Source organism: Genypterus blacodes, unplaced genomic scaffold (assembly GCF_046128005.1).
Source record: "Genypterus blacodes isolate CSIRO-AG114 ecotype Tasmania unplaced genomic scaffold, CSIRO-AGI_Gbla_v1 ptg000156l_1, whole genome shotgun sequence".
NCBI lineage: Eukaryota > Metazoa > Chordata > Actinopteri > Ophidiiformes > Ophidiidae > Genypterus > Genypterus blacodes.
In genome coordinates, this window is record NW_027466957.1 from 6,735,754 (window position 1) to 6,763,540 (window position 27,787).

At 44.1% G+C, this 27,787-nt stretch overlaps 1 protein-coding gene and 1 long non-coding RNA gene across 3 annotated transcripts; one reads left to right on the forward strand and one right to left on the reverse strand.

The window, feature by feature from the left end:
- Positions 1 to 1,232: 1,232 nt before the first annotated feature.
- Positions 1,233 to 24,885, forward strand: LOC143012896 (acid-sensing ion channel 1-like). 2 transcript variants are annotated; one of them, XM_076166231.1, is made up of 10 exons: positions 1,233 to 1,594; positions 4,117 to 4,312; positions 22,829 to 22,979; positions 23,239 to 23,366; positions 23,641 to 23,791; positions 23,900 to 23,956; positions 24,121 to 24,274; positions 24,376 to 24,488; positions 24,530 to 24,639; positions 24,765 to 24,885. In XM_076166231.1, exons 1-10 carry the CDS (start codon positions 1,233 to 1,235, stop codon positions 24,882 to 24,884), a joined length of 1,542 nt encoding a protein of 513 aa, XP_076022346.1. In that variant the 3' UTR covers position 24,885. The 2 variants fall into 2 exon arrangements, with proteins under 2 accessions (XP_076022346.1, XP_076022347.1); XM_076166232.1 differs by having other exon boundaries at positions 24,376 to 24,467; positions 24,560 to 24,639.
- On the reverse strand, positions 22,571 to 27,785 carry LOC143012899 (uncharacterized). The gene is made up of 3 exons (XR_012965095.1): positions 27,696 to 27,785; positions 23,199 to 23,350; positions 22,571 to 22,961 (listed from the first exon to the last, which is right to left on the reverse strand). It is a non-coding gene; the product is annotated as an uncharacterized LOC143012899 (long non-coding RNA).
- Between the last annotated feature and the right edge of the window lie 2 nt (positions 27,786 to 27,787).

A 27,787-nucleotide genomic window follows, 5' to 3' on the forward strand; every position in this document is an offset into this window, starting at 1 on the left:
AAAATATAAACTAAATGATTTTACTTTGACCTTAAATGTTTGTTCTGAAACATGAAACGCCCACATTTGACGTGTGAGGTGACCTTTATGTCAAACATTCTTTCATGCTGGGGTCATTTACTTAAGGCTGGCATCATGTGTAATCGTGTTATATTCACTAATCTTGGCTCAGCCTCGTTGCACAGCCACATTAATTTTTCACGCCTTTATTCCGCCAAGACTAAATGTCATGGTTTATTTATGTTCCAATAAACATGGACACTAACTTTTAGTGTGTGTGATGCCAGATTAGTTTGACTGCGAGTGTCTTTCCACAGCCTATCGCCTTTGGTGTAGGTTTAATTTAGACAGCAGCTTGTGAAGCTCTCTCTCTCTCTCTCTCTCTGTCTCTCTCTCTCTCTCTCTCTTTCTCTCACACACAAACACACACACACACATGCGCGAGCAGTAATGTGTCTTGCACATTTGGGTCTTGTGTGAAAGTGGGCATGTGAACGACCAAGTGTGAGCCCCGATCTCATCCAGGCAGCCTCAGAAAGGAGAGAGAGGAGGAGGGGAGGAAGCTCACGACTCACAAACGAGCAAAGCAAACGACTGACTCCCGCTCAGGCTCCTGCTCCCCGGGGAGCATCTGAGGTTGTGATGATCGGCGGCGGGCTGGAGGAATAGGAGGATGCGGGAAGCGGAGCCGCAGCCAAACTCTTCCACAGATGATCTGAAGTGAGGGAGGATTCTGTTCTTCTGGTTTCCTGCGATGATCGGAATGACTTCACCCGACGAATAATCGACTATCAGTTCACTTTGTAGAAGCCCGATCGGGAGCTGAGTTTCTTTGCTTTAATAGCGACCAAGTGAGCAACTGCAAAACAATGCTGTAGTGCGGCGGTGATGGACCTTCATGTTGGTTCCTTCTTCGTTCTGCAGACAAGCTGGTTTAGTCTGAAACGCACATTCCTCTCTTCCTACTCACGCCCATCGGACTTGGAGGAGCGAGAGGAGAAGATCCGTGTGTTTCCCCGTCAGTCCTGAAGGATGGCGAATAAACGGCGCCAAGTCCAGGGCAGGTTTCCTCCTCCGCGTCGCATCAGCCACAGGTGAAACTCGGGTTGTAGTTAGTCATCTCTAAATGCAAAGCTACACCGGATACATCTTTAATAAGGACACTTTCGCCCAGAAAAGGAGTGTTTTCTGACTTTATTCGGTAATCAGAGCGAGCTTGTTGCACACTGACAATGGATCTCAAAGTGGAGCCGGAAGAAATGGACGCAAATCAGCCTCCACCCGTCCAAGTTTTCGCGCACAGCTCGACTCTGCACGGAATCTCTCACATCTTCACCTACGAGCGCTTCTGCGTCAAACGCTGCCTGTGGGTCGTCTTCTTCCTCGGCTCGCTGACCTTCCTGCTGTACGTGTGCGTGGACCGGATCCACTTCTACCTGGAGTACCCGCACGTGACCAAACTGGACGAGGTCACGACCCCGATCATGACGTTCCCGGCCGTCACTTTCTGCAACCTGAACGCCTTCAGGTTCAGCCAGGTGACGCGCAATGACCTGTACCACGCTGGGGAGCTGCTGGCCCTGCTCAACCAGAGGTGTGTGTGTCTGTGTCTGTGTGTGTATGTTGTAAGCCAGGATTCCAATGTACATGGCTATTTCTGACCTTTAAAATGCTTCCAGGGCTTCAGACAAAGTCATTAGTTGCTTAGGACTTGATGACTTGTTGGTGCCTCTGGAGGCCACATCACCTCTATGCACCAGATGAGACAGAGATGAGATGCGTAGATTCTCTTTCTTCTGATTGCGTAAGTGGAATAGTGGCAGATAGGGGGTGGGGGGTGGGGTTGTGATTGAAATCCTCACACATCAAAAAACGGAGAAGATTTCAAATATATTCAGCTGTAGTCTTCATTCAAATTCCCTCTTGGTGAAGCTTCAAAGATTTTCGGTGGCAGTAGAAAGGAGCAAAGAATAAAGGCTGGATAGTGTGAGTGACTAATCCAGGCCTGGGAAGCATATTGGTAAACATGGTGCTGGTCATAAATGTCAACCAAGGTGATGATGATGATGATGATGATGATGATGATGATGATGATGGTGAAGAGACAAGCTGCAGACGTGCCTTCATGTTCAGATGGACAGTTGTTTTCAGTTGTTGCTCTGTCATGTTATTAAATGAAGGAGAATCTTGGCTCAACCTGAGGATCTGGCTCAGCGTATATAAGTTTAATGAATACATCCACTTATCCAAACATTTCAAGTGAACTTCACAAATGAATTTTCAGAGTTGGACACCAATGCATAAATGGAGATTTACTGCTCATTATCCTTCCTCTCTTGGCTTGGGTCTTTTGTTATTAAACTGCCAGCCAAAAATGAAAGTGCTTCGTAGCATGAAATCCATTTCCAAACGCTCTCTGTGTGTTTGGAGCCACTCGAGTAGCAAATGTCTTGTGGCGTGATATTTACGCCGCCCACACAGAAACACACACACACACACGGAGACAGGCTGAAACGTCGGCCTTCACTGATCCTGTCTGCTCGCTGTGCGTATGGGACTTTATCTCATAAGTGCCTTCTTGGCAGGTTTGTCCGCGACGCAAACAGCCGAGAGTGGACGTCTCGCCTGGATTCAGTTCTCTTTTAATCAAACAAAAACACTGCCTGCCAGGGATAAGAGAGCTCCCCACCTCTGTCATAATGGAGCCTGGGCCAATCTTAAAGGTGCAGATAGTCTAAGAATTAAGTTGATCGTAAAGAAAACAACTCATTATTAATTTAGATTTCAGTTAGACAGTTAAATGGCCCTTTGAGCCCGGTAAAGGGAAACGTATGAATGCTGCGGTAATTGTCCATAATTTGCTATTGGCTGATTTGCTTTTGTTTAAACAAGGTAAGCTGTGCAAATCTGTGTGTTTTTGCAGTACAGACAACACGCCGGGTGTATTAACTACAACAGTCACACTGGGGATCACTAAAAGGGCATTTTTTCAGAGCAAACATCTTTGAAAGTGGCTCTGCCTTTACACACAGATTTCTATGAAGCCTTTTTATTAGAGGCGGCGTGTTCTGAATAATACTGGCGAGCTGCTCTTTGGTGAGTCCATTAACATGGTGACATTTTTAATAATAGCCCAGCGGGAGATCACAGCGAGGGAGAGAGAGAGAGAGAGGGAGAGAGCTTGCCTGTGTGTGTGTGTGTGTGCATTTACAGCTATTCTGCTCTCTTTTGACACAAGGCAGCATGTTCAGGTTTTGTTGGCCCCATTTAATGAAAGGATATTTCCCAGTGTCACTACTAATGATGCGTGCGTGCGTGCGTGTGTCATCTTCTACAGTTATTGTGGGATTTCACTCTTGTGCCGCCCTTAAAAATATGAGGACACAACATGCACACAAGCATTTAACGCTGCACAACAAGAAGGTCCCGGGTTCAAATCCAGCCTCGGGCCTATGTCTGCCCCTCTTGTATCCCTGTGGGTCGTTCCAGATGTTAGAAGGAGACGGGACGGACGGATCATAGCACCATGTTTCTATATTGAAAACATGCTTCAAGATGAGCTAATAAGAATATGAACGTGTAGCTGCTTTCTTCCTGCTGGGGTTTGGATCAAAGCAAAGTGCCATCACGCCTGAGAAGCAGCGGCAGAAAGGATTCACCGGCGTTTGACAAAAACTAATGAGTAGAGATTCTTGATATGAATCTATGCACAGTACAGCAGTGAGGAACATCTCTGCAGCTCCCTTTCCTCTCATGAGGCCTTCACCGGGTCTTGAATATTTTAGTCTGGGACTCAAAGGAGAATATCAGTCAATTTAATAATTTGCATGAAAATTTGATGTAATGTTCTCGCTGCTCCGCAAGACTCAAATCTGCGTAAACACAAACATATTTCTCTCCGAGGTGGAGGGAGGATAATTCAGACTCCATCTCCAGCTCTATAGAGCCGCAAGCTACTGACACTGAATGGAAGACTGAGCTTTATAGGCACAACTGCCGCCTGGACTTTATTACATACATCATCTTCTGCACATTTACTGCGTCTTTTTCTGTTTTTTGTCACTTGTGATTCATTCCGGGCTGCGTTATGTTCACGATGTGTGTCTGTGGGTTTAGGTATGAGATCAGGGACGTGCACCTGGTGGAGGAGAGCGTCCTGGAGAGCCTGAAGGTCAAAGCAGACTTCCACAACTTCAAGCCGCGGCCCTTTAACATGCTGGAATTTTACGACCGCACCGGGCACGACATCGGCGACATGCTGCTGTCCTGCCACTTCCACGGCACAGAGTGCAGAGCCGAGGACTTCAAAGCGGTGAGTCGACTCCCCGAGAGGAAAGCTGAAGCTGAAGCTTGTTTACAAAAAGCTGGTTAACGTCTGAAACACAGAATACACACACACAGCAGAAATCGCAAGTCTATTTATTTGCAACGCCCCCCCGCAGCAAAAGGAGAGCAGACTGCTGAGCGAGCGATGTAATCAAACAGGCATTTGACCTCCTGACCTCGGGATGCACGCTGTGTTCTCTCCCGGGGACACCGCTGGTTTGAATCCCGGCCCACTGTGGTGAAAGTGAAGCGAATGTGCAGGATGTCAGGTCTTATAAACAATAAGTGCTATAAACAAACTGCTTTCATACACACAGCGTGCATGGAGCTGCAGCTGTTTCACACACACGCACAGTTTGCTAGTCTTTTTTTCTGACTGAGTATTTTAATTTTCTGCTGGCTGAGATGTTTAATGGTGATGTTGTCATGGTTTCAGGCATCACACATCTGCCAAACGCTGTCTCCTATTTTATTTCTTCTTCTTCTCTTGTATTTTCATGTACAGCTTTCTTCTTTGAAAACTACACTAATGAGGAAAAATGTGACAGAACTCATCAAAGGAAAGGAAATGTGTGTAATGTTAACAGCACACTGACTGTATTTGCACCTGACTGATGCAGGAGTCAGCTGTTTGATTTCTCCAGCTGATCCCTGCTCTCCTCGCTGTACGTGTCTCTGCCATGATAATCCTGCTGTTGTCAGTCGCTGAGCAACAGTTGCCAACACTTGCTGGCATTTGTGCATTGTAGATTTGGAGCTTGCAGCCCCTTTGCTGAAAAGGCAGGATTAGGTGTTATGATATATAAACAAGCCTCTGCTCATTAGTGGCAGGGGAGGAGATGCAGATGGTTCTTCCTCACATTGTTCATGGAGTGTTTAATAGAACGCCACGATCAGTATCGCAGAACTCAATATTATCAGCAGGGAGGATGACAAAGAACAAAAGAACAGCTGTGGGCTTTTACTACTCTTCTCTCTTAGATGATCTATTAGAAAGGAGCTGATTGTCACACAGGTCGGAGGTATGCAAAGCTGTGAAATGATCCGATCACAAGAGGCAGCGCCAATAAAAGGCAGAGAAATATACTCTGCTCAGCGCCAAGTGTGTAACACTTGGCATTTATTGGAGGTGTAAAGCAAACCTACTGTCTGTGTTAACTTCAAATAATGTCTGAATTTATAACTGTATAACCATGTAAAGTGGAGGTTGTGGAGGACATAAAAAGAAGCTGCAGGCTCTCAGACCAGCCTAAACTCCTCTGATAGAAGGAGAAATCAGTCCATTGATCAGCCATCGATGCCTCCTACATCTTGATTGGCTAAACACAGTTTGAATGGAGCAAAGAGGAAAATAGCAATATGTGTTCAGATAAGGATTTTTGACTGAATTCACACTAATATCCATATATAAAATTGGTGTAATCATTTAATCACCAAAGTGTGTGTGTGTGTGTGTGTGTGTGTGTGCAGGGGTTTGTAAACTCGTCCAAACTGCGGTCACAAGTAGGCAATGAAGTTTTTGCATCAGTCGCTATGGCGATTTAATGACTCAGGAGTTATTGAGCAGGCACAGTAGGCTCTCTCCTAAATGAGAGCATCCCTCCGATTGTTCCGGGCCAGGATTTCCAGCCGCCTGGTGACGATCTCGCTCGCCTAGAAAGTGTTTGGCCTGTGTCGCGTCAATAATTCAGCGAAGCGCCAGAACACAGAATCTACACGTGTTGGCAAATATGTGTGTGTGTGTGTTGATCTGCAGTCCAGACACCTACAGACGTCTCTTACTAACCTTTATGTGCTTTCCCCTCCTAATTTGAGCAGGATGGATGATTTATTTAGTAGTTAATTTATGAGAGCTCACAATCCACCCTGAACCCCCCCCCCCCCCCCTTCCCCTCTCTCATCTCTCTCTCCGCCTTGTCCACTGCGATAGAGGAGCAATTCCTCTTGTCTTTGAAGAGCGGCCATGCTGCTCAAGAAATTGCATCTGGCCAGAGCAGAGCGCGGTGGCAGCAGTGAGGTGTTTCCCCTGGAGAGGTTTAAGGCCTTTATTTCTTTCCTCTTAACCTCCTTTGTTATCCTCACATCACTGCGCAGCTCCACAAACCCGGAAAGGCACTTCCTTTGAAGTCCATCTTGGTTGCGCGGCATCGTTAATCCTGCCACAGTCTCTTTATAAAGTGCAGATGAATTAGGGAGGAGAGAGATTCACTTCTTTGTCACCGGCTGTGAGACGTAAAACAAAGGGGGAGAATTCACAACGATCTGTCATCAACATCGTCATCGTCATCATCATCATCTGTCATGGTTTCTTCCTCTTCCTCAGTTGGTGTAACATCATATAACGACGTGATGAAGAGACGTTTTTTGGTCTTTTGGCCGTCGCTGTGCTGTAAATGGTGCAGAGGGGATTGGATGAAAACAGGATTTGCTTTTGAAAACAGATTTCCAATTATTTAAATTGTGCATTTGTTGAAAAGCTCGACGGGGTTTTCTTTGTCTGGAGTCTTTATTTTTCCTGCCAAAATTGCACTTCTTTATCCATTTTGCCACGGTATTATTTTATTGTTATTGAAAAAAATCCTGTCAAAAGTTTCAACACATAAACACCCTTGACCGTTTAGAAATGAGAGAAGAAGAAAAAAACCCCACAAAGAACGTTTTTCTCAAATGCTAATGTTGTTTTTCTTCATTAGTTATGCTTGTTGCTCCTCATTTCTCATTATTTAGCTCTTATTAACCGCAGACTGCATATGGAGCGTCTGAAGGGTAAAGAAGGTCTCCAATGATGAAAGGGGGGCGGGGGGGGATCAGCGTCGGAATGATAAACCTCCCAAACAATGTCACACACAGCTGAATCCATAAGGAAAGACAGGAAGACCAAAAGAGTCACGACAAAGGACGGACAGGCAACGACACAGAGGCCCAAAGCTCCAGACGCGGACAGACGAGGCGAACACATGCAGTCATTCTGTTGATAATATTAGATGACGGGAAAGAGAAACACACACACACATGCAGCGTACACGCACACACACACACACACACATGAGTTATTGTGTTCACAAAGCAAAGTAATTTGAGAAAACAGAAAAGGCGTTTATGGACTTCATCAAATGAACCTCTTGCTCCGCTTTCGCTTCCCGGCAGTTAAAATCATCTCTGCTAATTGGACTCTGAGGTATTTCTGTAGTAAACGGCAGCGGCAGCGACTTCAAAACAGGCTCACCAATGAATTCCTGGGGAAAAAAGGAGGAAGACAGTGAGATGAGAGAAGGAAGGAGTCTGGTCGTGTCGCTCGGCCTTTTTGTTTGTTAGATTCGGGCTCTGACAGGTCTACCCGGTGGAATAGAGGTGTGTGTGTGTGTGTGTGTGTGTGTGTGTGTGTGTCTCAGCACGCCACGCCATCGTGACAGATGTGTTGTAATTTTATGTACTTGGACGGCTGCTGTCTCATCTCAAGATGTCCCATTTTACTTCATATTAGGAGAGCGATTCCCAAACAAACAAAACAAAACAATCTAAGAGAGCCGAAATGAATAACAATCAAACTATTTCTTGCGGCTAAACTAAAAGATTCATGTGGCGTCTGTTAGTAGCTGTGTCGGTTACTCGTCTCAGACTGGTTCACAAAGGTTTGGGAGTTAAGAAGTCAGTGAAGAAACTTGCTTGGGAAATAGTGAGCTGGAATGTAAAATATAGTTTCTAATAATCGGCTAAACATGCAAACTGCCGCTGTGGTGCTTTGATGTCCGACGCAGAGCCTCAGCGTGCGTGTTTATGTTTCCCCTGCTGTTTTGCCACCGTAATCACCCCGAGCAAGTTCATGGTCTGATTTGCAGTGTTGGCTGGAGCGCAGGTGCTTAACCCTACCTGAGGGTGACAACCAAAGCACATTTCTCCAACTTTTTCCAACTGTGTGTGGAGCTGGAAGGAACCAGAATCCAACGACAGAATCAACCCTCCCCCCCCCCCCCCCCCCCTCGGTAACCATAGACACAAGCTTTTGTCCCCCGAAGCGACAGAATGCAAAGCGCAAGGCCTGAATCCCAGCTGCACCCGTTCACCCTGCAGCCAAGGCTCCGTGCCTCCATGTTCCTCCGTCCGTCACCTAACAGTCACGGCTCACAAACCTTCTTCCTCTCTTTCTCTTTTTTTGCATATTGTCTGTATTGCTTGTTCAATGTCAACTCCCTTTGTGGTGCATTCCTCACATCGGCCCCGTGGGCAAAACACTCCTCATTATGGTTTCATGCCATGCTCTCTCTTTCTCTCTGTCTCTCCCTCTTTCCGCTCTCCTATCTCCTCTCTCCTCTCTCCTAAGGCCTTTCTTTGTACTCCCTCCCTCCCTTGATGTCTCCTCTCCTACTCCCCCTTTTCCAGGAAATCATAAAATGCAGCACTGTGATAACACAAAACATACATTAACGCTTACGGGTTGACATTAACATTCACCCCACAGTGCTGAATGCAGTGTATTTAGTGCTGACCACCTCCAGTGACAGATTGAGGAGCGGACTAACAGCATTACGCAGCCCAGCAGGTGAATACTCGGGGGCTCATAATGGAATGAAATCCTATAGGCAGAAAGCCATCTGTCAGCAGCGCCGTGCCCAAAACACAGCGGAGCCTCAAATGCAACTTTATTCACTGTGTTTAAAAACTTTTTTACAGCCATTCGCCTCCCTCCCCTTAACAGTGACAGCAGCTTACAGCCTCACGTATCATCATGCACAGGGCGTACAACTTTAAAGCCCCTTAAATCACTTCACTTACCCAATCCCCCAAACCAACCCTTCTGATTCTCTCTCTCCCTCTCTCTCTCCCTCTCTAAATCTCTTGCTTACTACGTTTCTCTCTGTTCCAGGAAAAAAAGGCCCAATTATATAAGAAATCCTAGCCTTCTGAGGACAGCAAACACACCCACATACGATGGCGGTTTAGCGTCAGAAAAGCAGTTGTTGGAGCTTCATTAAGTGCAGTTCAGAGAGAAGGAGGTGGGGAGGTGAGCTGATTTGTGTGTGTGGAGGCAACAGCACAAGGAAGCCTGAGGCTGATGAGCCTTCACTGGGAAGAGGAATGGCTTCCGATTCGGCAGCGGCCATCACTGATCTTCAAAATGCCACGAGTGTTTTAACATCTTGAAAGCCTCATCATTCTTTATAATGTCCCTCTTTCTCCAAACAAAGCAGCTCCTCTCCATGCCGGGCCGCAGACGTCCCGTGATGTCTTTTGTGATGTTCAAGGACGGCCGTTCAGCTTCTCCAGACGGGCTTCTAGACTGATCAGTGATGCCGCTTTACGGACGCTGTATCTGCCCGGGACTGAGAGGGGAAAGCTGTGTTTATGAGATTTTTTGGGAAGAGGGAAAAAGAGGGGCAAAGCAGGGCTGAAAATAGGACGGGTGCACTGCTCAGCACATGGTTTATTTATCCTGAGGATTAGTGCAGGTGACTCCAGGGCCAGCCCCTGTGTGTAGGATGGGCACAGGGCTAACTCTGACTCAGACTGGTAGATGGGCTGAGACAGGAAGGAGGAATGACGACGCAGTTTTGGCATCGTCGTGTACTCGCGTGACCCCAAATCTGGATGTGTGTTATCTCTGGCCCTTGGCACACACAGTCCATCAATGCATACAAACACATCAAGCAGCATAACCCACAGCACTTTACTTTCAAATTCTATTCAAAATACAAAAGGTTCTTCTGTGAAAGGGAATCACACAACGTCGTGCATTTTTGTTTTGCTTTAAGGGAGCAGCATGCATAAAACATTGACATTTGAATATTTCACTAAACGTACTGTTAGAGTTTTACAGCTTTATGAGGAGATGCGACAGGCAAATAACTAATATGTCAAACAGTGAGGAGGACAATCCAGGCACATGAGAAAAACAAAATCAACATCTCAAGTGATTAAAATGACTTGTTACACACAAACGCATACACACACACCCACGCAGTAATTCACAATAGGCCTGTGTTGTGTTGAGAGCTGAAAGAGAGCGGACAAGGACAGAGTTTGTAAACAAATGGTTCCGTATGGGAGGAGAGAGATGAACACACAGAGGGGAACACAGGAACATGCTGGTTTCTCATGCAGCTCAAACTGTTGCGTCTGACGGGGGGTGTTGGCGTGTGATGGATCAGAGGTACGGACGGAAGGGTATAGGACGAAGAGAGGAGAGACAGATGGGAGCTGTCTTGGTAACAGGTGAGGACGCAGACTGGCGTTGTGAGACAAGACAGTGCAGACCCCTAGAGCAGATATGAACTCGCCCTGAACCGGGCAAGGACGAGCTGGAGGATGAAAGAAAGAAAGTGAGCTGAAGGCGTTTTCTTCAGAGTAAAAACTAAGGTTATAATGAGGCAGACTCGGGTGGAAAGAGAGAAAGATAGAAGGAGAGAAGAGGAGGAGGAAGAAGAGAATATCTGGGTCACGTTTACTCATCGCCTACGAAAGAGCAGAAGCAAACCTGTTTGGAAAGTAGATTAGGTTTGTTTTTTTAGTCGGTAAGATCTAACACAGGTGCACAAATACACACACGCACACACACAAGATAGGACAGTTCACACACACTCACACACACATAGATAAACTGCTGTTGCAGAAGGAAGCAGTAGTCACAACAGCAGCAGCGGCGTCGGCAGCCTCCGGAGGAAACAGCCGGGAACCTGATTAGTATTTCCTGGATGTGCCTTTGCACTTTTATATCAACCTCACACTGGCATTTCCACTGCAATTACTGAGCCAATCATTTAAGCAGACGTGACTCTGGCCCGGGCCGCCAGCCACAGCTTTAGCAACACTCCTCTCTGCTCTTTTTTTCCTTTTCTAATAAGCCTGGGGAAAATACCACGTCTACAGAAATAACAGGGAGGACCCACATTTCAGTGTGTGTGTGTGTGTGTGTGTGTGTGTGTGTGTGTACGTGTGTGTGTGTTGATGTTTAGATGCCAGCCCCTCAGCTTGCTACACTTTTGTGAGGGATTAGCAGGAGGAAAGAAAGAACACAATGCAGCCTGACAGGAAAGCTGGACGATCGACACAAAGAGACACACAGAATGACAAGAAGGAGGAAATGGAGAAAAGAAAGGTCATCTATCTTTTACAGACACGCCTCCATAATAAAACAAGAAATTATTGGCTTTCACATTTAAAAAATCTTATTAAGATATGTTTTTAATTCAAATCCTGGTTTGTTATATTCACTCCCATGTTGATAAGAAATATTAGTTTCTAAGCGTATCTGTGTCACAAACTGCCTCCGGGTTTAGACAAGGAGGGAGATCTCACATTTTATAGTTTAAATATTAAATCGAACAATGACACAAAAGTGATTAAATTAAATTAAAGAGAGTACAATATTAAAATTGAACCAAAGAGAACCAAAGCAGATACAAAGCTGCCAGGGGAGAGAGACTGACTGACTGACTGACTGACTGAATGGCTGACAGACAGCGGCTTGTAAACCTCATCAGTCAGTCAGAGCAGGTGAATCACATCGCCCTGACAACCAGACTGAAGCCTACAGGCTCCTGCCATGGAAACGCCACAGTGACACCAAGGAGCCTGCAGGGTTGCCACTATCTCGTTTTGAGGTTTTATCACGGACAAACCACCACAATACCCCATAAGCAGGCAAGAAAAGGGAAGAAAAGGAAGAAGGAACCTGTCACATATTACAATATGTTAAACAGATATGGAGCGTAAGTCAGGCCAGATGAGGTTGTGACACCTGTCAGTCAAAATGAGTCATTTGGCCGCCGTGCATCAGGGACGGCTGCGTCAACTAGATTGGGATTTTCTGCCTTTTTGAGTACCAGACGACAAGTTTGGGTCCAGAATTCACAGATCGATGGGCAGATGACGTTCCCTCTGCGGCTTTCCGCATCTGTCACGTTGTGGGGAGACAGAAGGATAAATCGAATACAATCAAGATTTAGAATAATGAAGACGGTGAATAACTTTAGACTGAATGAGCTGCAGCAGTTAAAAGATTGATTGCTGATCATTAAGCTTCCGTGTTGGTCTATTGTTGAGCGTTTTGAGCTGTCCGGTCCTTTTCGTCATTGTATTCTTGTTAACCTCTATCAGTGTGGCTATTGTGTGACTTCATCAAGTGAATTGCAGTGGCAGATGTGAAGAGCTGGAGTGGCACTGACCATGTGGATTCATTTTTGTGTGATTCAGACCTGATGAATAATAAACTCATTACTACTTTTGTGAAGGTGAAATAAAAACAAAGGGGGTTCAGATAACGTTTGACCAACCTCTCCCTCATTCATCTGCTGATGTTCTCCCACACACTCACTACCACAGCAAAATATGATGCAACACTTCTCCTTCTATGACGAAATGAGTTCAGTGCCATTACTCATGCTTCTATGCATTGACATTATGGTAGAACAGGCAGTGCGGCTCAGTGAGTGATGTCTGCTGGAGCGTCTGGCCACAGCTGAGAGTGACAGATACAGCTGAAGAATTGTCTTTGCTTGTGTTGTTTACTCTCTTCTGGTCATTGTTTTCTTCTGCTCTGATAAGTAAAGTGAGGTTAAAGTTCAAGCTGAAGTTCATGCTCATTTTCTTCCCTCTGTGTCCTCTGCCTGACAGGGACGCACCTGTTTGAGGGTAGGGGGGAAACTTATTATGCTGCTCCAGTCAACGTTTCCCTCTGCTGTCTGCCCTGCGGGGTCTGCCGCTGGTCCACCTCAATAACACATTTGTTTCTAATTAGACGCCAGGCAATAAGTTTTCAATCACGACAGCAGACAGCCAGGTTGATCAGACGCACTCAGACAATCAGTGGTTGTAATTTCTGCACGATCCTCTAACAGCGTCTGACTTTTAATTAAGCTTCCAGTTACTTCACTACAAAGTAAGAGCAGGAACACAGAACAACTCAGTCACACAGCTGACCTGCTATCTGCAATGTCTGCTCTCTAAATGTAAATAAAGGTCTGATAAATATAACTCTTCATGCATGATTATCACTACATGAAATTAGCTAAAGCACTGCTCATAATGTGTGTAATAAACTAAGATAAGTTGCGTGAGAGAGAAATGCTTTCATTAAAATAGTTAATAATTAAAGACAATAACCTACTTATGTAAAGCCACAGAGCAATCACGGCATTAGTTTTTACTCTGGGAAATTAGTTTTGGCCTGATGGGCCCCCTCATTATAACTCCATTGTTGCTTGGTAACAAGAGGTGATTGCATGCATGCGTGTGTATGTGTGCGTCCTATCGGCTCCCTGTGTTATCACCTCTGAAACCTTATTAATGACAGTGGTGCTTTAATTACATACCGATATCAGCAAGTGGCGATAATTTTGAGTGGCATTCATGATGTGTTTTGTTAGCACTTTAACACTGACAAGTGAGTGTGTAAGTGGGTTGTGCACAGGAGGACGTCCGAAGGCCAAAGTCCTTCTCTAATCATGATCTTAAACTTCAAGAGCTGGGGAAAAAATAACAATCATTTGAAGAAAAATGTCAAACAGTGGTGTTGTATAATACTGAGAATATCCGTCCATTTTCTAGTGGAGCTTGTTTAAGGTCAGCAAAGGTTCTTCTCACTCTGGGAGGTAATTGGACCACCTGGGGGAAAAGGGAGAGCTGGAGGGAGGAGTACAAGCTCCACACAGCAGAGAACCAATTCCAAGACCCAGATAAACTCTCTTCTGCCCTGAACTCGTACGAAAATAGCTTCAAATGTAACTGTGTGAGAGAAAACAGTAACTAGGATTATTTTCAACGATGCTTTTCTTTTAATGTTTAGTTTCCGTCCTGTAAACAACCACTACTCCACTCACACCGCATTTAGGTTACATTTACACACACACACTGAGCGCTGTTACCCTAGGGAATGATGGTGTTGTAAAACTGAACAGCATTTTTGGATATTGTGAATGACTCTACAAATGATGGCTCTGCTGTCTGGAGTGATATTAAAGAGGCCAACGCTTCACTGCTCCGGCCTTTAAAATCACAGATGGACAATAACTGATATTTACCTGTCAAGAAAATCCCAATTTTAATTCTTAAACTGATCTGGTCCCATCACTACCTATTGCCGTTTGTTTTTGTCAGTGTGGCCAACACTGTGTCACACTTTCTTGCTGGTGTTTCCTCTTTGTTTTGAACGCTCGCCCCCGTATTTCAAACTTGGCTCATTTTAATTAGCACCTTGGATGCAACAGAAAATGTCATTACACAGATACGACTCTGGATATCGAGGCTGCGTGCTGCTCTGTTTGGCCTTTTCTCCTCTCATTGGTGCGGCGGGGACGCCTTCATCAAGCCGCCATTTGATTGCATCGTGCATTCTAGTCACTCATTAGCCGCTCTGTAGACCCGGGCGAGGAGAATAACTTCCACTCATGTTTGCTGCTCTCTGCTTTTCGTGTCTTGTCGTCTACCTTGAAATTAACTGTAACAATGAACAAACAGACAGATGCGCATGTTGGTCAGCGTCATTACGCCTGAGCGACTGGCCTCCTGCCATCTCTTTTTAGGTCGTCATGGCAACCTCATCTTTGTAAGGAGCTTTGACGCCTCGACTTTTCGGACCGTGTGACTCCCTCTCTGTGAGCTTGGTAGCATTTTCCTGAATGAAAAGAAGCACCAGAGCTGGAGGAGAGGACTTCCATCACTTTTAACTGATAAGGAATTGATTAGAATCCATTATTGCAATTCCAAAGAGGAATTTGTGGACATATTTTATAAAAGCTTCCATTAGAAATGCAAATCAATTCCACCTCCATTCGTCACAGACTGGCGTGCCTCTGTTTATAATAGCTCCCTCCATCATGTGCTGGTTGTGGAATACTATTTAAATTCTTTTTTCATTTTCAGAGCTTGGAATGGTTTTCGAAGGCTTCACAAATGCACCCAGATAATTTGACTGTATTATTTCACACACACACAATCTCAGTGTTGTTTTCACTTGCTGTCTTATTAGTGTGACTTTCACATAGAGACCATTTCCAGCTTTGCCAACCCCTGTCAAAACCGGTCCCACGTGTTTTGCAGCTGATTTAACAGTGATAGGATTACTTGTGTGTGTGTGGTATATGTTTGCTACCATGTTTGTGTCATTGCCTGCTGTCCTTTTATCTCAGGTAAGACCCAGCATGGAGGCTGGTGCTTTGAGTGTTTGTTCCCCTGAGTCACACACCCACACATGCACACACACACACACACACACAACTCACAACTCACATCCAACCTACCGCCCAAAGACAAATAAACAGTCCAAGGAAATAAAAAAGTATTGATTCTTCCTTTAATGTAGTGCCTTTGAAATTTTGGGCACAGCTCCAAAAAAGGGTGGCAAGTGTTTTTGTCAAAATAAAATCACAGCAAAAGTCTTAGTGAAGGACAGAGAGGGACTATTACAGAAATGTATCATTCTAATTTAGTCTGACCAAAGCCTCTACTGCACTTCAGTGAAAAGCACGACGATGTCATTATGAGGTTTGATAAATAGAATTCCCTGTGACTCACCTCCTTTTAATTTGAAGCATGACTAATGAAGTATTAAAAACAAGTGCGGATCACCAAAGTAATAATCAAACAGACTTCCCATTCAAGTCTGGAGACACTGCAGTAATGCCAACAATATTGCGTTAGTCAAATTAAACAAGTAAACAATAGTGACGTGGCGACATTGCTTACATCGACTATAAGAGAAATGAATTCATCTCTAGGTGTTCTAGAACAACGTGTGAGAGCCACAGAAACCTTAAAGTCCCAGCAGATTTATCTCAGTCGAGTGTGAAATTTGTCACACGGAGGAGGTTCACTCCAGGGGGAAGAGCTGAAGGGCCTTTTTTCCCCCTCTGACAGCTTCCCCGCCCTCACTGCACCAAACAGTAGCTGGAGTCCCAGTAATAACTGCATTCATTTAGACTCGTCCCACCTTCCCTTTGTGCTGTTTCGGGTTGAGTAAAATGATGGACATATGATGAAAGACAGGTTTCTTAGCTGCAAAGGAGGGTTTCTCTTCTCTCTGCTCGCTCTTGCAGCTCCTCTATCTGTCTTTTGATGTTTTCTTATTAATGAGGGTGATGGCTTCCTCTTCCTCCTCAGCTGGGATTTGGTCCCTGGTGATCAAATTGGCCAGTAAATGAAAACTCATAGCTGGCTGCAGCGACTCTCCCTGCTGTCCTGCTTCCATTCCCTATATGAGCTGGTCCAAACTCATTGCTCAGAGGAGCTGTGCCGCTTTATTAAAGCCACTCAAATGTTGAATCATAGCGATATTCCTAAAATAAATCCATGACTACTCTATTGTGCAACTAGATTTTGCCCATGCATGTTTTACAAGCAGGGTTATGGGAGAATGGAGATGTGCTTATGGCCCGCATCACCCATTTGTGTATGTGCTCCCTGTTACTCACTGACATACAGCATTTCCATATGTCCGTGTGCATGTACGCTCTTCATCGCACCATAGAACACTGGGCCTGACTTATTCATGTGGCTTTTTCCAGTAAGCTGTCTGGGAGTTAGAAAGCATCGACAGATTCCTTCACACAGTTCGAAGAAGAAGATAGATAATGAATAAATGTTTCACAGAAGGAACAAGATTTTAGGAAGATATTTGAAATTAGACTTGGAAGTTTTGGCATTTTTCACCAAACCTTAAAACAACAACATATTCCTGTTATCAACCACATTCTGACGTGTATAAGAAAGTGACACTGTTCCTGTAATGAGTAGATTTGGATTGTAAAGGCTGAATTCCTGAGTGCATCACTTGACAAATAAAGTCAGAAGTCAGACTCACTGATATACAGAATGGCTTCAGGAGATATTCTTGTAGGAAGGCATCAATAAGAAAAAAAGATTTATGTGTCAATAACTTCCATGCCGTAAGTAACTACTCGATTTCGGCAGCTCTGAAATATAATCTTAAAACCTTTGGCTTGTCTGCTACATAGAATTATTTTTCTTAGATAAAAAACTTTGCTTTACGTCTTTACATTTTCTTAAATGCCTGTTTAACATAATTGTTTAAATTAAACCCCATTTAAGCATGAAATGGTGAAAATGATACGTCGCCGCATTAAGTAGCTAAAGACATTATGGATTGAAGATAGTATAAATGACGGAAATAAGGATGTAGGAGTGAACCTGCGTCTGTCTGAGGCCGTCACACAGCTGAAGTCAGGTGAAAAGCTAAATGAATTTCCCTCCATTCTGCTGGAAGGTGATTATGCCTCATTATTATACATTGCATATTACTGGATGTGCACTTAGGAGACCTGCATGCAAATTTCAATATTCAAATAAACACACATACTCGCATGCACACACACGTACACACAATCCAATTATTTGTCAGAGGTATATGACAGCCCATTATGGGTAATCAGACGTAATACACTGCTGATTTTTTTTTGTCACTGGAAACTAATTTCAATATTTCACAAATGACTTAATGACTCTGACTTACATATCAAACATACAGATCACATCTATGTATGTATGCACAGATACAATAATTACCATGATCCTATGTTTCGAAATATTGTGAGAGGTCAACCTGAAGGTGCCCCAGATAGAGAGAGAGAGAGAGAGAGAGAGAGAGAGAGAGAGAGAGAGAGAGAGAAAACGGTTTCCACTGGCCTGCGCTCTGACTTGCCCGGGGGCTGTTTATCCCTTGCTGTTCACTCAGCTGTGCATAAGGAGAGGGTGGTGGACACACACACACACACACACACACACACACACACACACACACACACACACACACACACACACACAGACACACACACACTCCCGGGTAGGTTCAGCACATGGCTGGCACGACAGGGAAGAGATTTGCAGTGGTAGGTGGTAATTGAGCCATGAAGAGAAGATGGACAGAGAAGGAATTACAATATAATTGTTTCATGTGGATGTGTGACCTTACAACCTCCCCGCTATAGAAATGTGTGAGATAATGTAAAACAGAAATGTAAAAGAAGAGAAAAGGGGGCGGGTGGGGGGCACTGCAGCGATGAGATTACTATGCATTGAACATATTGTAGATATGACAAATGGAATGAAATGTACTTTTGTAGAACTGCTGCATATAATAGTCTTTGTCCCCCAAGCTGCTATTTACAACCTCACTCTTCTCTAATTGTTCTCATTGTGGGAAGAAAAACAGGGCATCTGCTAACTGCTTGAGGTTCCCTTGAAAAGCAAAGAGGACGGAATGAATGTGAACTAAGAAATTTATGTCTCACACATCCGAAATTACAAAAGCCTTTTCAATTATTCAGCTTGGATACTGGAGGAATATGGCAGCATCATTTCCAGTGGTTATTGCAGGCTGAACAGCAAGCGTGTGAGGGAGAATTACAGGGAAACTTCCCTCAAGGTGTTTCTTCCTCTCACTTAAGGGTGCCATGGCAAGTCCAGCCTCTCTAGAAACCTGCAATTGCATTAAACCAACAATTAGTTGTCCTTGGAGACAGACACTGGCCTGCAGGCTCGGCTGTCTCCACTCAATCAGCCATTATACTGTTTTGGTGTGAATCCCCTCTGTTTTTTTCGTTTCTCTTCAATTCTCCACTGATTTGGATCCTGCAGTGCCACAGCCAGGATGATGAATAGCAGTATACCACCAATAATTTCAAAACCCAATCGTCTATCGAGTTTCGTTGCACTATTCAAAAGCGTATTAGCAAGGATTTCTGCTGCACAGCATCATAATGCACCAACACACGATCTGAATTGCGTCGTCACAGCTTCTAATACGCCGAGTGTTTCTGTCTACGTGATTAAACCCTCATCCTGAATTCACTCTGTCATGCTTTGACAGCGGCCGTATCAGCACGTTCCTGAACATAGAAAGAAGTCAAACAGCGGAGGCATATATTAGTGCATACGTGCTTCCATTTTTCTTCATTTGATATGCTGCCCACTCTCCCCCTGTTGTCCTGTGGCTGTGCTCTCTCAGACTCGGCACCATGACGCTCCAGTCACTTGAAGGTGATAGGTACTGAGAGCCCTGAATGGTGTCTGGGGGAATAGGGCCTGAGAAGAGGACTGTCTCTGCTGACCTGTGAAATATTCAGCAAACAGAGCAGAAGGGCAGGAGGCGCGGAGGAATCTACGGGAAGTAAACATCACAGTTAGGGAGACACGAGGGAAACTGGAGAAGGTTAATACAGTCTGAGGAGGAGGCAGATGTAGGAGGCAGAGAAATGGGTTCTATGTGTGGGAGAATGTTACTGAAATCTCAAATATAATACATCAAACATTTCTAGGACTTCGGGAAAAGCAGAGGTGGTGATAATGAGGGAACTGATTTTCTTTATCAGCGGCAACACTGAACACTGGACTAACAGCTCATGGTCAATAAGTTGCTGCTCATTCTGCAGCTCTGCCGTGCTGCCTCACACCTGCTGCTCCTGATTTACACAATCAATTCTCGCTCATTATTCCGGCTTTGACCTCAGGAGAAAAACTCGATGGTCGAGCTGGGAACGTTTTGAACTCCCGAGACAGAAATAGAATCAAATGTAGGCAGCTTGTTCTATTTTTCACTTTCTCAGCCAATTTTGGGGAGACAGAGAAAGCAGGCGGCCAGTGTGTGACTGGTGTTCAGTCAGAGCACCATGGCCTTTGGTCTTCTCTCTCTAATTAAGAAAAACAGTTTCCACATGGAGGCATTTAGTCATCCATACCCCCCTTGGAGCCCTGCAGTTCTGCTCTACCTACCCTTGTTTACCTCTCTCCCTGACAACCAGTGGCTGGCGCTCTGAGTTCTTATTCTGGGTCCTCATTAGCGTGCACACAAACAAACACACACACACAAACATAAACACCACTGTGCCTCTGGCTTTCAATCACCTGCCTATGATTTCTCGTCCCTTTGGTGTAGCTCTTTGTTCCTCCCAAGCCGCGGTGACTCAGCGATCAGACAGATGGAAGGAGGCTGCTTTTGTTCTGGAATCATGTTTACCTTTGCGCTAACATGACTGATTAGACTCTAAGATCAGCCATCATCAAGCATCTTAAGTGTAATCAATCAGGTTCACAAGACGCTCCAGCCTGCCATGACTTTGTTGTTCAGCTGATTTATTCTGCCTTTAAAGCACACAGCAGGCATCTGATTGTTTATGCATGTGGGCTTTTAGTATCAATCTGTGGAGTTACTTTTATAAAGCCTAGTCAAGTAGAAAGACACGTAGTGTACCGTGGATGTTTCCCAGTCTAGATCACAATCTTAATTTCAGGCAGCTGCACAATGGCAGAATGGTGCTCACTGTGGGCTGCTGGCTACTTACTGTTGCATGTAAATCACTTTTTCCCAGGGATAACCATTTAAGTCGGCAGCATAATAACAAAGAAAGTGTTTGCACTTTGCCAAGATGGCCGTAAAGTCCTCAAAACACCTCCTTATAGAACAATAGTGTAGTAATGGATTGAACTCAACCCTGCTGAGGCGTCTTGTAACTGCAGGCAAAATGTAAGAATACATTAAACCTCGCTAAAAGGGTGGGAAGGTGAGATGGATTAGTACTCTTTCAAACACTTACAAACAGATATGCATAATTGTGCATAATGATTAATCACAGCAGAGGGCAGTTGAGTGCTTTTCAATACCTGTAAAATTGCGTATGAGTGACAGCTTCATTGATTGCAGAGCTGTGAGGATTACAGTCTGTAAGTAACATACTGAAGCCTGCTGCTTTAAGTCTATCTGATGTCATGTTATAAGCTGAACTTTCACACTCACAGGTGAGCGTTTTTATCTTGAGGACTCTGTGTGTGTGTGTGTGTGTGTGTGTGTGTGTGTGTGTGTGTGCATTGTTGCCCTCATCCTGCTGGCAGAGACGCTTTCATATGTGCGCAATCATTTATTCATTGGTCGTAACAAGCAGAACAAGCAGCTGCAGTATGCGTGCTGTGCAGACACGGTGCATTATACATGTTTGATGTCTTTATTCCCAACGCCTCTGTCACAACACGGCTCATCTTCTATTCACCGCGTGACGTCGCCTCACAATCACATATTGATCGAGATATTAGCAAACATCATGCAAGCAGGGGTTTAACACTCGCTGCATGTAATGACTCATTTATTTATGTTTAGTGCAAGCAAGTTAATTAAATGTAACTTGCATTGTTGCATGAGTTTGTAGCGTTCTGAGGAAGAGCAGTAATGGCCACATGCTGCGGGTTGATTGAGGTGAAGAGCCTGTGTACTGGGCCCACGCGTGTGCAACATGTTCTTTCTGTGCCTTGCTTTCCGTTTGCCACACTTGATGGCCGCAGAATGTTTTTTCCTTTGTTTTTATTGAAGCAAACATTTTACATGACAGTGCACATACAGTTATAGGACATTTTGGAGATCATTTTAAAACAGAAAGAGGGGGAAAAGGAGAGAGATAGAGAGAAAGAAAGAAAGAAAGAAGGTTGTACTATTATTATTATTGTTGCTTAACTTTTTACGTAGACCCTGAGGTAAAATAGGCAATATGAGGTGCAAGTAGATTGAAATTGAAACAGCAGGAGGTTGTGAGAACATGGCACAGTAGCGTGGACGCAGGGTCCAGGATGACATCAGTGATACAGTTTTTACAGGATGATGTCAAACAGCAAAGTAGGCTGGTGGTGAAGAGAAGAAGAGAAAAACAAAAAACAAAAACAAAGAGAGGAAGTCCCACCCAAAGACCTAACCCAACCCCACATTCATACAACCCCCTCCTGGCCGCAGAATGTTTTGTCAGGCTCAGATTGATTGTCCACGCCTGTGATCAGCGGCTCATTGCTTGGCCCGCTTGACTTTTTACTTGATAGATGGCAAACATGCGGCAGGACCCAAACTCTTTCCTGCGCAATGATTTGTTTGGTTTGTTCCTCCGTAATCACAGATGTGTCATTTTGTGCCATTCCGCTGAACAATAGTCCGCTCTGAGCATTATATGCGATAAACTCCCGCCAGCCCCCTGCTCTCCATTGCTCCTTGCTCTCCCACTCTCTCACTCATCTTCATTAAATGCAGCACGTGACTCACTTAAATAAGAAAATTCCACGTGAAACACTTGTCTGTGTGTGTGTCTGCATTAACTCTTGTATCTTCGCGGTTGCTCAGATATGTCGCAAGGGCTTTGCTGAAATCTAGTTTCTGCACCTTTGCCTGCTTTAAAATTAACGCAGCCTTCTTCCCTCTTCTTGGCTGGGATACTTGGTCTCCATGGTTACATCGGGTCCATTATAAATACCGTAAAGAGCATGCGAGGGAATGTTAAATCACCAGTCTGCCAGTCTCCATCATCTCACTTGGCTCAATGTTTAACTCCCGACTCAGGGGTCTATCTCCTCTATTTCTCCTTCCTCTTTCATTCTCCTCCTTTTTCTCACACTCTATGGAATACATACACACACGCTCACTCACACACTGTCATCCTATATTGAGATATACACTGCCCCCTAGTGGACCAGCATTGTTGGAAACTCTAGCACCCTAAGATTGTGTTATTGATGTGTCTCTCAGGTCTTCACTCGCTATGGAAAGTGCTACACCTTTAATGGCGGAGGTGATGGACACTCTCCCCTCATCACCACCAAGGGAGGGATGGGTAATGGGCTGGAGGTCATGCTGGACATACAGCAGGATGAATACCTCCCTGTGTGGGGAGAGACAGGTATGTCATTTTCTTCACATGAGCGAGCAGATGATCTGTTTTGACATGTCACACGCTGTGACAGTGTGTGGGCTCGTGTGTGTGTCTGTGTGTCTGTGTGTCTGTGTGTGTGCCTGTGTGTGTGTGTGTGCGTGTGCTAGGCCTGTGTGTTTACCCAGCATGTGTCACTCAAAAAAAACTCCTCTCAGCGAGTCTGAATTCAGAATAGTCCCTTCTCACCGTGTTTTGTCCTGATTCTAGCCTCTGCTTCTTGCTGCAGATGAGACATCATTTGAAGCCGGGGTCAAAGTTCAGATCCACAGTCAGGACGAGCCTTCCTTCATTGACCAGCTGGGCTTCGGTGTGGCGCCAGGGTTCCAGACGTTTGTGTCCTGCCAGGAACAGCGGGTAGGGCACATTGCATTTTGATTAGACATCTTTATGAATGACCATATTTCTACCAACAGAGGGGATGAAACTGACTTTGGTTTGCTTGTTTTGTCCTTGAAGAGGCTTTACTCCTTCCTTTGTGACAATAGTCCTGTTTTCATTTGCATTTGTGTATCATTTACTTGTATTTACTGTTGGCTTGTTGTCTAACAATTGCAATACTGACACGTGGCTTGTGTGGCTTGAATGATGTGTGACGTGTGATGTGATGTATGGTGTGTCCTCCTTCCAGCTGATCTATCTTCCCCCACCCTGGGGAGACTGCAAGATGACGCCTATGGATTCAGACTTCTTCGAAAGCTACAGCATCACAGCCTGCCGTATTGACTGTGAAACACGCTACCTAGTGGACAACTGTAACTGTCGCATGGTGCACATGCCGGGTGGGAAACTAGAGTTGCATCATCACGTACTGTAGTAAGGACTTTCTCTAGGTCAAATGAAACTGAAGCGTACATAACTGATGGCTGTCCTTGTTGCTTTGCCTGCAGGTGATGCACCCTATTGTACCCCTGAGCTCTACAAGGAATGTGCTGATCCTGCTCTCGGTAAGTACAAGTTTTCATCAACGGCACGTCTGAAGCTTAAAGTGACACGCACACGCACACACACACACACACAGAAAAGCGCACACAATCCCATGACATTTATAAGTCACATCCTCACTGATCTGTTCCAAAGGTTACGCTGTGCTCTGGCTCTGTGCCCACAGAGTTCCTGGTGGAGAGAGATAATGACTTCTGCGTGTGCGAGACGCCGTGCAACATGACAAGATACAACAAAGAGCTCTCCTTTGTCAAGATCCCCAGCAAGGCCTCTGCTAAGTACCTTGCAAAGAAATACAACAGAACCGAGCAGTATATCAAGTCAGCCTCAACAATACTACAACGTTTTGCTTCATAAATCTTAATATAATAGAAGATGACACAGTAAACCTTTGATTGTTGTACCTTTTTTGTCTCAACAGGGACAACCTCCTGGTTTTGGACATATTTTTTGAGGCTCTCAACTATGAGACCATTGAACAGAAGAAAGCTTATGAAGTTGCTGGACTTTTAGGTACAACTTTGTTCTTAGCTGGAATAAATGATAATTGACTTATTGGCACTTTGTTTTGCTGTTTCTCATAAACTTACATGTTCATATTCTAGGTGATATTGGTGGTCAAATGGGTCTGTTTATTGGTGCAAGCATACTGACCATTCTGGAGCTATTTGACTACATTTATGAGGTGAGTGTTCTGATCACAATCACACTTGACAGCATTCATTCTATTTTATTATAAGGAATGAACTTGCACGTTGTCCTACTAGACAGGTTGTTGAGCTCCGCCACTTTCTTTTTTATTCCCCTCAGGTCATAAAGTACAAGCTGTGTCGCTGCTCTGATAAGAAGCACAAGCACAATAACAACAATGACCAGGGAACTGTGCTGAGCCTCGATGATGTCAAATGCCACGTCACTAACTTTCACTAGGCGGGGGTTTTATTGGCTGTGAGGAGGCGGGGAGGCGGGGTGAGGGAGGGGGAAAGGGGGGGGCGCTCTCACTCTCATCTCCGAGTGGCTCCGTGGACTCATGGGCTCATTGCAGTAAACCAGGCTGCAGGTTGAGCATGACTGGATGACGTTTTGTGTGTGATGAAGGGGCCACGCAGACGCAGCATAGACAGGACACCAGTGATCGTTACGGCGTGATGAAATCCAAAATGTTAAAAGAATTGCATGGTCATCTGTAAACAGCTTTTCAAGATATAGTAACAGCAGATACAGTAGATGGGGGATTTAAATAAAGCTTCAAAATAAATTGTTAACGGTCATTTTGAAGACTCTTCTCTTAAAATCAGATATGTGGCAATTTTTCCCCCCTTTTTTATGATTTTACGCCGTTTGGTTTGTTTTGAGGTTTCTGTGTCTGTGCTGCACATTCTTCTCATTTTTATTACTCCCCATTTTTCTCTATATCCATTCTCTGTCCCTTTTCACCAGCTGCCCATTTTTATATTAATATCATCCAGCATCACCTTATGACAGTCTGGATAAGCCCCATGTCACCACTCCCACATTCTGCCAGTTTACTACCTCATATTGCAGGGTGACAGCTCCCCGAAGAAATAAAGTGCCAAGAAAAAAAACCGAGGAACAAAAACAGGAATTAGCAGAATGGGTTTAAAGAAATTAAATGTTAACTATTATTTGTGAAACATATAAAAAGTGCAATTCTAACATGAAAATGGGATAACAAAATTCAAAGTGCAACAATCATTACTGCTCAACCAGGTGCTATATATACTTAATGATTTGCCTTCTAAGTAGCCTTCTATGACAATCACTGTATGGATCTCCGTAGAAGTTAAAAACAAACCAATTATCTCCTGGTCAACCTATGAAACAGTATTCAATGAATCATCCATAGGAATGTAATTATGCGTTTACATGTAGGCGCAGCGTAGATGCTGTCCATTAACCATCACATTTAATGGATTGTACTTTAATGTGGTAACTTGTTAACATGGCAAGATAGAATGAATAATAGATGTTACTTTGAATGTATTTTGCCATGTCCAGGGCTCCAGCTAGGCTGCATGTAGCACTGTAATATAAACGTTGCGTCCATCAGTAAATGGTGACTCAGCATGTATGTCTGCAGTCTGCGTCATCATCTGTGTCTGTGTTAGACTGTATATTTTAAACTTGTATTCATGTGAGTGAGTGAGTGAGTGAGTGAGTGAGTGAGTGAGTGAGTGTGTGTGTGTCTGTGTGTGTGTGTGTGTGTGTGTGTGAGCCAAATTCTGAAGTATCTGTTATGAGGCAGGCTGTAATTGGACGACATGTTTTTTGCAGTGCATGTGTTCTGGTTTGTTCCACATTCTGCTTCTACTCTGAGGTCTGACGTTTACAAAAATGAAACATCTTATAGCGTTTTGTTGGAGTGAATCTATTTCCACTCGTTCCTTCCACTCATTTAGCCTGATGTTATTCTCAGCGGGAAAGGAGAGTCATATAATGTATACCTACGTCGTGTAAATGTCAAGCACAACTGTACCATCGACTGTAAAATAATGTAGATATTGCGATGAACATGGCTAATAATAATCTTATTGTATTAACATACGCTGATATGTTAAATGTTGTAGTTGCTGTAACTATTCGATATCAACTAGCTATAGTTTGTGTCTATGCCACTTTTCTTTATATACAATGCCTATCTGTTTACATTGCTTATTATTTATTTATGAGAAGTATTAATGATAATTTATTAAAGTCAACGATAAGGTTGGGGCTGTTTCCTTTCTGTTTTATATTTAGCTAATTATGCTCTCAGAGATATTTCTGTATTGAAGATGTTGTTTCCAGTGAAAAGGTCATTAAAGCATCACCTGACCTCAATGATATTATTATCTCCATTTTTGCATCTGGTGATTTATTGCTAGAAGTTATCATCTGGAGGCATTTTTAAGATAAAAGTAAAAGATGTTCATAACTTTTATTTACTGTAAGGGATTTTGTGAAATCATTCATAGTGATAACGATGGATAAAAATATGATTTGAACAGATTGGACTCTTAAAGTAAAACAAATTACATCAATAAAAAAAAGAGATTAGAGAGATTAGATGGAATATCATTTTTCGAATTTAACTTGTTTATCATTTTTCTGCCTATTACAGCACTGACACATAATCATATCAGGACCACAATACCTTAAACTTCAACGTCAAATGCTCTCAACTCGTGCAGTTTGTGCTTGCTTGTACAAACCAGACTGCTGAATCTGAAGTTTAGTTTCCTTGCCACGTCTCCTCTTCCGTTTGCGGTCTTGCTGTTAACAGCGACAAGGTCCTCTTTGTCTTTGCTCTCTTGACCAAATAATGTCTTCACAGTGAGCTTTTAGTAGTCACACGTATGACTTTTTAAGTGCTGTTTACATTTGCAGAATAAGCACTTAAATCTATAGTATGTACCCTTACAAACGTGTAGAAGTCCCTCAAATTCTCGCCATATCGCCATAAGAATCCGTAAATTGAATACTTGTAAAAAAAAAAAAAAGTTAAAAGAAAGTGCGTGTGTAGCGCCTCCTGTCGATAGAATCGGACTTGGGAAAAACAGAGCCCCTAAAAGAAGTACCACCATCTACCACTAGGGGACTCGCTACCTCAAGGTCTGGAGGTGCAGTGCAGACTTGATTTGCCGTGACAACAATTTATACAAAGTTTCCAAAAAAACACATTAATGAAACGAAACAGTGAAACTAACAGAAAGTCATTCAAACTTTCTGTTACTCTTTCACTTTAAGTCTGTGTTCCAAACCTTCCTCCCCTCGAGCATTGGGCAGAGTGGAGCAGAGTTCACCCGGAGACTGTGTCCTGTCCCCCGCTGCCT